We start from the raw sequence: 12129 nt of genomic DNA, 5'->3' as shown, positions 1-12129 counted from the left end.
TTCCTTCCAGGACCAAGCCTGCATCTTAAATTATAATAATATGTGTTGTGCTGTTCACTACAAGAAGAGGTAAATGATATGTGAAAGTATTAAGTAAATAGGTTGTGGTGAGGCTGTCATAGGTTTCTTCCCAGGGAAGCCAATTGGTTAGGCTTAGCAGCATGTTTTAGAGGTATTTAAAATACTATTATGGGATAAACTGAATATGAAAGAAAAATAATAATAATTAGCATGAGTCTAGCAGTGTACAAGGGAGGGATGGTAATTCAAGCTACTGGTGCCAGTATGATTTATTGCGTTAAACTTAACATTGAAAAGTGCAGCACTTCTCCAACATAACTATACAACTAAGTGCCATAAAACCAAATCATTACATTAACGCTGTCTCCATCATTAGTTGTTGTCTTCCCTGATGGGGGAGACATTCAGATTTTTGCCAGGAGAAAAAAGGAGGCGAATGGGACTTCATGCTTCTCAGTCTCCAGATAGGTGTTTATTAATTCTTATCTAAGGAGTACAAGCCACTGGCATGGCCTAGACATAGCACAGAGCAGAGAATGCAGCAAGAAGACAACTTACCAAGATCTCACAGCCTTTTTAAAGGTAAATTACCCAATGAAGGCTTAAAATGCAAGATATTTTCACTTTTTTGCCAATGTCCAACAAGTTCCTAAATCACGTAGACAGGAACTACGGAATTCTTTATCCAATCATCCCAAACCACTATTGCTGCAAAATATGGAGTTAGTGAAGAAGGAGAAAGAAGCTTTTAACTACAACTTATCCTCCATTTTGAGGTTTTCTACTTCTATCTATTTACTACGCAAATAGACCTAAAAACTCTAAATTTTTCACCCTGTGATAATCTCACATAGTATTCTATCACCTAATTCACACCATTGCAGATTCAAATTCTTCCCAGAGGCTAGGCAAATTTTCCCATGGACAAAGGTCAAAAACAGTACTGTCCAGGGGGGTAAAACCTTTCAAAACAGGCAGAGAAATACTCTCTGCATTCTGGGTTCCCACATTACGTGATGAAAAAAAGCCCCTTTTCCTCTAAGTTAAATTCAGATTTATAGTTATGAATGATAACCATGCAGGTTAATCTAATTTTGTTTTTAACATAAATTATGTAATAAAGCTTCTTCATATTCTGGTACATTCCCCACCTACAGGCTACATAACACTATTCAAAAGTAATCCAACAGTCTTACTCTGAGTAAGATCTGTGCTCACTAAAGACTATGAAGAACCCATATATTCACAGGGTGGATTAGGTAACTCTCTCTGCTGCATTCTGGCCTAATTATTGTTCCATTGAAAGAATAAATGCATTGTTATGGTCTGTTGTAAGGCTTTATTTAAATCTGTCTTCCTCCATGATGACTTTAAGATGCTTTCAAGATGCAGAAATGGGATGTAGTCACTGTGTATGCATGTTTTAAAACAACTTGTGCAGATGGACACAAGTTTGACAGGTGAAACATTTTGATAGGTTTTAAATAGCATATGTGTCTGAGAAACACTGCTGAAAACTAAAAGTTCTGTCAGAGTAACTCCTGTGGTAGAAATTTACAGCGGTGAGTTTCCCTGTATGTGTGAGCTTGGAAAACTGGTCCTGTTTGTCTCTGTGCCTGCATATCTGTATTATTTTCTTTCATTAGTAGATTTTAGACAGGAGTGTCCCACTGAAAGAAGCAATCTTGAAAGAAGCACTGTTCATTGATATATCAAGTCATGGCATTGTGTTATGGATTCTAAAGCATTTAAATCAGTTTATTTCAGGCAATTGTCATATTTTCTTTGTCCATCTTCTTTTCTTGTTTGAAGTAGATTATTTGCCTTTTGGTGGTACAAGAAATAAATTATTTGTTTTTCATATGATATCTTGACCCATATTTTAAATTCTTTTTATTTTTTTTATAGGTCCTCCCATGCCATCCTCCTCATCTAGTCCATCAGTTACTGAACATTTACACTCCCCTCCTCCATCACCCAATCTCCATGACAACCAGAGGTGGTTATTAAGTAATAATGCCAGCCAGCCAGTTCAGGACTCTGATACAGATGAGGACTATACTGCCGGCTCATTTCTAGTACAAACCGGTGCTAATCCAGTATCTGTCCCAGGTCATGGTAAGAAGAGGACACTTTGTCCATAGTTTAAATACCCTTTTATTTTCCATCCTCTTAAGAAATTGTCTAATAAAACTTAAATATATCAAAATGACTCTGTATTTTAAACTGGTTTTCCCTTAAATGCTGTAAATTGGTTTGGGGTTTTTTTTTTACTGTAAGATAAGCAAGAGTAGAAAATAACTTCTAATATATAAAAGCTCATTGAAGTAATTTAACAGGCAATGCTTATGTGAAGCAATAGCTATTAATGGTTTATTATGAAATGTAATTTTTAGCAAGTGACTAACCTTTAGTTGTACTTTTTAAAGGGTAGGCTGAAGTTGGTTAAACTGTCATGATATTTAGCTTCAGAATAATGTAAAAGTTGTCTTTTACAACCTCATCAAGTTCAGCAGGTTCCAGCCGTTCCTTTCATTTCCTGAGGGAAGGAGAGCAGGATTTTTGTTCCTGGATAGGGCACTTGAGACTGAGGAAAAAGCTCTAAAGGAGGAGAGCTGTGTGATGACAGGAGGCAGTGGTTGGCTTCTGAGATGTACGTTTCCATGTTTCTCTTCCTTCCAACCAGTATCCGTAAGCAAAAGGAGTGACATACTTGAAACACCAGTGTCTGCTTAAACCTCATGCCCAAAGAAATCCCTTTTTTTTCCTTTTTTCTTTTTGGTTTTTTTTTTGAGATGAGAAAATATATTAGCCATGGGTTTACATTTTTGTTGCATGAGATGACTGAACAGATGTCCTTGGTGTAGGCAGACTGGAAGAATAATTTTTTTAATTCACAGCCTTGCTCAGGTAGATCAGCAAATCTTGAAACAAGCCACTTCACATTCTGAGAACCATTTCTGTCTTTTGATTGTTAAAATTTCACCTACAGATGAACCACTAGAGGGAGTTTGGAGAAGTATTTTTCTTCAGATTGCACATCAGCTGGTTGGACAGAATTATTTTGCCAAGCAAAACACTAACTTTGAGCTTCTCTTCCTAACTTTGAGTGGAATTTTGGTTTTTTGTCTAAAAGGCCAGTCTGCTAAGAGCAGTCGTGTATGTGAATTTGACACATTTGGATTAAGATCTTTAAAATTAATAACGATAACTTTATTACTGCATGTTCAACTTGCTCAATATTTAATCTGTAAGGAACTCAAAAAAGTGGTCATGCATTGTCATAATCAGGGCATGTTACCTTTCTTTTATGTATAGGAATATGAAATCTGTTAGAAAATATATGCATTATCCAAAAGGTAGCCTGATCTAGTTCAATAAGTCGATATATTTAGATTACTATATCCTCTAACCCTTCATCTATAAATGAAAAATGCAAAAGCAAGAAAAAGCTGATAAAAATTTTGAATAGTTGGGATGATCTGCTTGCATCTCTTAGCCTCTTAGGAAGCGAGGAGGTCTTCATCATTCCTCTAGGTTTTAGTATTTTTGCTGCAACTGAAATTTTGAACAGTTGCTTTGCAGTGAGTTTACCAACCTTCAGGAATGTTCATTAATCTGTTTCATCTCAGACTAGCTAAATTAATTTCTCTGAACCCATGTCAAGTCTTGGTCTTTTAGCAGAACAACATAAGAGGTGCTTTGATTGCAAGTAGGACAGGACTTAGCACCATGGTATATGTTGAGATGGTTGTTCTTTGTAAGACTTTTGCTAAGCAGGAGGAAAACCCAGCATATTCTGCAAGTATGTCTTCATTTTCCTTTTCCTTCTCTCTGCCCACTGTTCTCCCCTGTCTCCTTTATCTGTAGATGTCTGATATTCACCCTTCAGTGTATATATGTAGTAGAAGTGTTTGCCGTTCCTGCTGTCGAATGATCTTTCTCTCCACATGACTAGACTTGTTTTTAGAAATGCTTCAATTTGCTAACCATGTATACTGTATATATAGTGATCACCATAATTTAAGGCAGGCTTGTTGGTTTTCTGCTGGATAAGGAGAAGATCAGAGGTGTTCGGGTAGTGGACTTCCATTTCCACAATCGGCTGCAGGATCAGCGTTTGTGTTACTGGAGGAAAGATTTCTTTTACTCAGCACATACGTGACTATTGCTTGGATTATCTGTCTGATTTGCTTATGGCTGGCTTCTCATATGATATGCTGATGGCTTGTTGATGGGGAAAAAGTATGTTCTTTGTAAAACAGAGGAAAGCAGAATTTCGTAAGTTAGCTACAACTTTCTTCTACTTGATGATATACACTGCTGTGTAGCATTGCATTCTAGTATGTGAATCTCTCCAAATCTACCCTATCAAGTAAATATCATTTAATTGGGGCCTTTAGTATGCTATTATTTGATTATTGCATTTTCTTTAGCTAAAATGGTAGTAATGCAGCATGTGTAGCTCTTTCACAGAGAGAAGGGGTTTTTTTCACCAGTTATTTTTTTTTCTCTTGCATCTTCACATAAACTTTCAATGCTATCTAATCTTAATGGGTTCAAAGTAAGTCCAGTGCCATATTCCAGATGCCTTTGTCCAGTGTTTATGTTGGCAGAGGGTGAGGGATCACTGTTGAAGCATTTAGAGATAAAAAAGGTGCTGACTGAAAACAATTATATTATTGAACTGCTTTCAGTTATATTGACTTTATTTGACTAGCAAGTTGAATTAACATCTCCTTAGTCTATTCAAACATCAGATTGTTTTCCTTTAGAATGAGTTCATTTGATCAATGTAGTTTATTTGATTAGCTCACTCAAAATTTAAAGGATCTAAATATGTGTGTAGAATTATATTTATCTAAGATGTTGGGTTTGATTAGCTTGTTTTGTTAACCAATGGGAGTTAGCTTCCTTTTCTGGAATTGCCTAAAAGAGAAAAGAGAACTAGTGAAATGAGTTATCAAATGCTTACCACATGAGAAGCTAAGGTCTTCATGGAGGTATTACTAGTAGCTTTAAAAATTCAGCTCAAGTGAGGACTAGTGTGAACAGTTCAATAGGAATCATTTAATTTATCTTAAGAGCAGTGTGTTACTAAGTCATGAAATTCAGGAGGAGATAAATTTTAGGACCATCAGTCATAACTCTTCTTTTACATAGCATCTCTGATTAATTCTACTTCTTCTTCAGGGTACAGCTCAGTATATGGACTGTTCCAGCAGTCAGCCTATTTACCTACTGATATTAAAACAATTTATTTGCTATGGTTTTTGTTTTTAGAAAGAGCAGCAAAATGGTTTCTAAGAAATGGGGACATCTGAATACATATGCAGGAATTAAACACTTGCTTAAGTGAGAGGGAGAGTAGTGTGAAGTAGGAGCTGAGAGGAAAGGATTCTTGAATGTGATTGAGGTGGAGGGTTTCCTTATGTCATTAAGTCTGCTTATAAACAATAGAAGTAATATAATATCTGTATTTAAGCATCTTAATAAGTTTCTTAATCCTCTTCCATGAAAAGTTATAGATTAATCAGAATTTAGAGGGGAATTTATCGAAATTAGTAGCAGATTTTCTTTTAACACAGAATTTAATATAATGAGAAATACAGTGCTAAATTTTTAGTTTAAGCAGAGAGTATGAAGACAAGATATAGTTAATATTTAATGCTTACTACTGATAATGAAATTGAAGTGTCTGAGTTAGAAACTCAGGTTTGAGGATTTTTGACACCTAAATTGGAAATATTCTGGGACAACCATAAAATGAAAAATAGAGAAGAATGTATTTCACAGCAGCATTCATATAGTGCATTTGAACATCAAGGTTCTCGTGTTTCTTAATAACAGTTTGTGATGATAGTTTATCTAATGGGAAGATCTGAAAAAATTCAATATAATATAAACTGGTTTTCAGTTGTCCTTGATCAAGGATCTGCCAGGTAATGCACAATAAACAAGATTTTGCTCCAGCCACGTGGGAATTGCAGATTGATGGGCTTTTCAGTTCAAAATGGCTAAGCCTTCCTACAAATTTGGAAATCTAGAGCACAACTCTGAATTTAAACTTGTGAAAGAGAAAAAATAATGTAATAAAGCTGGTTGAATGAAAACATATTCGAACTCTCTGCATTAGGAGGTCTCGTTGTAGGACGTCACTCTACAGACACCAAATGTTCTCTGGCATAATTCTCCTATAAATTAAAGACTTTAGTTCATGATGACTCATTAGAATTTGATGGGAGAGCTTATACAAATGTATCTGCCATACAGAAAGTATTGTTTTTATTATCCCACAATGTCAAGCTGAGGTCAGAACCTTCTGCTTTTGTACAAGTACCTGAGAGAATAAGTACCCAGTGCTCAAGCCTGGCACCAGTAAAGACTGTATATAACACATGTACAGAGCATAGGTGTGAATTTTATTAGGTGTTTGTTAGGGGTTTTTTACTCTTCAGATTTTCCCTCCATCTCTCATGTTTTATTTTTCTGCACAGATACCACAATTCATGTATAACCAGCATAACTAAATAATCTGCCTTACTTCCGCCTTTTTCTTTTCACCAAAAGCAAAATGAAATGGAAATGTGATTGGAAGTACACACAGGGATTTGTGTTATAAGTTAGTGGAAGATGCAAGTGACTTTTAAGGCATCTTTTCTTCCCTTGCAGCTCCTGTGAGGGTGGGAAGAGGAAACTGAGATTTCCCCCTTCATACCCAACTGGCTTGTGAGAAGGTTGGAAATAATCTATGAATATTGAAAAGGCCCATGGCAAATTAAGTCTTAGCCGATGTGGAAGTACCTTGTGTGGCTTTCTGGTAGTCCTGCTTTAGTGCCTACTAAACCCTTCCCAGTCCTTATTCCATCTCTGCCTTGCCACAGTTATTCCACAAAGGAAACTGCGTGTGCTGGTGAACTAGAACTTGGCAGCCAGGCTGTCACCCTCCATGTAATTTCACAGGAGGAGTTCTTTTGATTTCGTAGGATATCTTTAGTTGGAAGGGACCCACAAGGATCATCGAGCCCAACTCTTGAGTGAATGGCCCACACAGGGATTGAACCCACAACGTTGGCGTTATTAGCACCGTGCTCTAACGAACTGCATTTTAGTAGTTTGGATTATTGGGGAACAAAAGGAGAGGAAGGGGGCATGGGAGTGTTCTAGGACACAAGGAAACAAACATGAGGTCATGCGATTTAATGCTTAAAAGCTGTTTGGGCTGTTTTCAGTGAAATTTACTTTTTCTTTTCATCATTCTCAGAACTGGCAGTCATCTGGAATCTCTGAGGGTATCCACATGCCTTATTTTCATTGTTGTCTTACACATTGTTTAATGCGATTTTTATCTCAAATCTCATAATTCATGATAAATTAAGTTTTGTCATTGTTGTATCAGTACACACAATTTGTCATGAGGTCTGGCACTGGCCCTCAGACATGTTACTTGAAAAATTAACTCAGACCTGTTTGTTTTGAAATAGTCTGTGATAATAAATTAGGACTAATAGTACAAACTAGGAGGAGTTGTATTGAAGAGCATCGTGGGGATATGCTATAATCTTGGTTTTATTTAACATCCTCATTAGTTATATGGATGAAGGAGTAAAAATGGCACTAAAAATTTACCAATGATACTAAATAGCAAGTGTTCTGAGTGCCAAATAGAGACAAAATGTTAATAGAAGAGGGCAAGGAAAGACCATTAATTGTACAGCCAAAAACTAATAAAATGAAATTAGAACTGAAAAATATAAGCTGGTCTGAGATGTGGAGTATTCAGGAAAAATCTAAGGAGAAATGGTGATAGAGAGTTTTAATTAGGCATAGATCTACAACATGGTCTGACTCACGAGTTGCAGTTTGAGCTGGTTATGCAAATATCTCAGCAAAGAGGAATTCCTAGACATACCATCAATGGAATATAAATTTGGAATTCAGGCATCTTGCTTTTTTAAAGTTCCTGTCAAATTATCTTACTGCTCTTTATTTTACTGTTCAGATATATTTGTATGAAAACAATTATGAGGTTAGAGGTATTACTATATGGGAATAGGTAAGAGATGAAACTTTGACTCAATATGTGGGTTAAGCAATAATTAATTGCTGGCAAAGGGAAGCTAATAACCAAAGATAGAATGGAACATGTTGCATGCAGTGTAGAGATACAATTAAAAGTAATAGGATGAAAATAAGGAAAGGGAAGATTAGGCACATTATCAGGAAAAACTGTTCAACAGTGAACTACATTAAGATATCTTAAGTCTGTCCCAAGAAAGTGACAGAAGCTCTGTCACTTTGTAACATGAAATTAAAATAAATAGAAATATAAGTCTTACTGGTGAGAACAAACCTACATTCAGTTAGGAGAAGGCGGACTGAGATAACCTCCTGGAGCTTTTCTAGTAATACTTGTGTGCATTTTGAATCAGAGATACGTGAGTATGTAGTTTATGACAGAGATTTTTGTACTAAGCTATGGCTAAGTGTGTTATGCTGGCAGCCTGCATGTTGAAATGCATTGCCTGTTTAAATGTAACAGAAAATGACTTGTCCTGTAGCCCAGACTTCACGCTGAAGTTGTCCAGACCTTCCACAATACATCATTTGCAAAACAGCTGCTTTCCCTTCCCACGTGCTGGACCATTTTATATCCTGCAAAATTACAAAATAAGATTCCCAGCTCTCAGTGAAAACTGCCAATGTCTTCTGGGCATGTACATACTCATGTAAATATTTTGTAAGCAAAAATGTTGGATACCCACAAATTCACAAAGCCCATGATGCTGAATAGAGGTATTTGACAAGCTTTCTGTAAATACAGAATAAGTTCGTGTTATAAAAATACATGCTGACTTTTTTTCTCAGGCCAGAGACAGTTCTGTTTCAGCCAGTGTGTAGCAGTGCTTGCAGCCTTCCTCAGTAGCTACAGAAGCACGTAAATCTCTTATGGTCCAAAGTCAGACATTGCAGGAAGGCAAATATCTTTCAGGTACTACAGATCAACAGATTTATCTGTTCCACTTCCTTGGGGCAAATGTAGTTGCTTTAAAAACTTGAAAATTGTGTCTTGAATGCTAGCCAGTTTATTTTTTATCTCTTTTTGATATTTGATTTCAATTTCATGAATCCGTCTTTTTACCCTCTTTCATTGGTTTTTAAGCCAAACTTCTGTCAACATTGTTCTCTTAATGTACAAAAATGTACATTTGTTCAGTTTAATTAAGCATTCAGTCTGTTTGCCAAGAGCAAATTATAGTTCCCCAATCTCACCCTCACCCCTCCAAAATCAAATTTTGCTAAGTGGTGGGCAATTACCTCTCATATCTGATTGTTGTAAGTCATGTTTTGCTCCTAAGGGATTTTTGTAGTTTTCAATCTCTGTTACTTAATAGAAGAGCCAAGACCCAATTATTTCTCCTCAGACTGTGGCCTTTGTAGCCTTCAAAGAACAGTCTCCCCCACACCTCCTGTATCATTAGCTGCAAAATATCTTTCCAGAGATGATTTTGGCCTTTTCACAAATCAAAGGATTCAGAGTGACAAATTATCCATCTTATACTCGAATGCATGCCAGATGGGACAACCTGCCAACTGTGTATCATAGTGTGGATATGATCTGATGTAGAGACATTTTCTCCACTCCTCCTTCCCCATCAAAAATCATATTCAAAAAAATCATGCCGTTTAAGAAAATCTGTGAAGATAAATTCATTCTGAAATACAGTGAAACATAAAAGTAGAATATCATTTTATTGAAGGAAGAATGCTGTACCCAAATGTCAGCTCACTTGAAGTGAACTAATGTGTACTTGGCATGATAGATGAACCTAAGAGTCAAAAAATGCATCCCTCCCTCTTGCCATTGCTTGCACACACATAGTTTCCTTTGACTGCTTGATTACAGAACAGACATTCCTAATTGCAAGATAAGGAGCTTGAATTTAAATTGTCACAGTTTAATGGAAGAATACTGAAGTAGCAGTCAGGAACGAGGATGTACTGCTCTTGTGTAGAGAGTAGGCTGTAGGAAATTTATGGTAGAAATTAATCTGTAATACAGAAGGTAAGAGGAGAAGGAAACAGTCACATAGAGAGTTTATTTTCATCATAAATTACAAAGCTGAGGACTTTGCCCAGGTACTGCTTATGCTGACTTCCAGAGGAGCAAATGTTATGCGAGCACTAAGCAAATAACTTGTATGAGATCAGGAGCAGATGCAAGTGTGTCACATCATCACATCAAGCTCTTTTATTTTGATTTTTCATTCTTTTATTTTGGGGAAAGGTCTAATATTTTTAACTCTGTACTGCAATGCAAAATCTTTTTTTAAAAGCCTTTTATTAGAAAGGGAGGGCTCAAGATCCTACACATGTTCCTATGTGCTCATCACTTGGTAGCAACAGTCTGAATTTACAGTTTTACAAGCCTTTCTTATCAGCTCTAATTCTCGCTGAGCCTTGATGGATTTGTGAATACAAAAGTTCTTCCAGAAACATAAAATGAGTTGGAGGTTGTGAGGTTTTAATAAAATCTTGATATTTAAAATGTTTTTAATTTTTTAATACCTAGTTTATTCTATAGTTCCAATGATTTCTACAGATACTGTGCTTCTGAGGAATTGCTATTGGATTAAATGGAAGTTGCCAGTGGGGGGTTAATACAGAAATCAGGTCATTGTAATGCAACTGCAACATATGTTTTATTCTATAGTGTTGAAAAGTTCCTGTAGTGAAAAAAAATAGATCATTTGACAAAAATAAAAAAATTTTAATTTTTCTTCTCATTGCCTTTTGGTTTCCATTTGCACTCTGTTGTGAGTGGCTGTACGTTGGAGGATCATGTTTCAGTGCTTTGAACATGTTGCTTGCTGAAAGTAAACAGGACTCTTGCAAATTCTGCTGGCAGATGCTTGTTGCAGTCTTTCATAGGAGAAACGCTAAGGATTTTGTGCTTGAGTCACTAAGCAAAAAAGAATAATGTGCATTGGATGACTGTGAGAACAGCTTATTTCAAAGTTGCGTACAAAAGGCTAAACATTTGTCACCTTTAACATCCTTTATCTTTTTAAATATTATCAATAGTTTTGATAGCTTAAGGACTGTGCTTAAACCATGTTTTTTCTGCTCTTCTCTCTCATACACAAAAGAATTCTCCATTTAGTATCTTTGTGTGTCTGACGAAGCATTGACATGAATGTATTTGTCACTAACCCATTTGGAGTACACAGGAGTAGTAACCCTGCTTTTTAAGGATGCAGAGATCTGACTAGAAGGCACATCAGCCTTCCTTTCTCATGCAAGGCCAAGGATTCCTATTGTCAGATGCAGTGGGCATGAAAGCAGCAATTTTACAGCACAAAAACTCCAATAACATTTACTGCGGTTGGCTGAGATTGCAATGCACACAGGCACTGCTCAGTCTTGGTTGCTTAAGCACCAGCTTCCCTTGGCTTTTTGCCAGCCTGCACACTCCAAAGAGACAAGTCCTTTAAGGCGAAAGAGTTTTCCTTGTAACTTGCTGTGGGGTAAACAGACCATTCAGGCATAGTTTATTGCATTACATACTTGACTATGCATACTGGAATGCAGCAAAGTAATTGGTAGAATTATTTTAATTGTTAGAATTCATACGTACGAGATATGGTCTCTGAGCCGGGGGGGGGGAAGAAAAAAGTAAAGATGTTTCTGTCTGCTAAGTTGCTGATCATTTATTACAAAAGACTAAAAATACTCTCTCCATGGGAATTCTGTGTGTTTACACTAGTATGCCTGCTACAGTTACAGAAAACAGAATTAATTTGCCTCTTTATTGGTATTCTTCTCTTGAAGATAAATCCCATAACAGTTAGCAGCAAGATGCAGTGTCAAAGAACAGTTCTGTTTATGTAACGGGATACTTTGTTGTCATTAAAAAAAAACCCAAACAAAACAAAGTCCTCAATTTGAAAATACTGTAATTGCAGGATACTTGCAAATTAAAAGGAATTCAGTTACTGTAAATTTTGCCATCAGTCCACCTCATCTTTGTGTTGAAAGGTACTCTGTTTTGCAGTGATCAGCAGTAAGCTTATCCCATTGTTGCCATAACCTGGAGACTCCACATGA

General features: G+C 36.4%; 1 protein-coding gene across 31 annotated transcripts in view; it reads left to right on the top strand.

The window, feature by feature from the left end:
- The window catches only part of TENM3 (teneurin transmembrane protein 3), a 1330479-nt gene that overhangs the window by 1151007 nt on the left and 167343 nt on the right, over positions 1-12129 (top strand). For 24 of the 31 annotated variants that reach the window (XM_032108354.1, XM_032108353.1, XM_032108357.1 and 21 more), the window contains one exon: positions 1930-2139. The exons of the other annotated variants lie outside the window; for them this stretch is intronic. In XM_032108354.1, the coding sequence (XP_031964245.1) occupies positions 1930-2139 (210 nt within the window). The remainder of the gene's footprint in view (positions 1-1929; positions 2140-12129) is intronic. 31 annotated transcript variants of the gene reach the window in all.

This window comes from Corvus moneduloides, chromosome 5 (genome assembly GCF_009650955.1).
Source record: "Corvus moneduloides isolate bCorMon1 chromosome 5, bCorMon1.pri, whole genome shotgun sequence".
NCBI lineage: Eukaryota > Metazoa > Chordata > Aves > Passeriformes > Corvidae > Corvus > Corvus moneduloides.
Note: the sequence above shows the minus strand (reverse complement) of the source record. Positions and strands in the feature narration are given on the sequence as shown.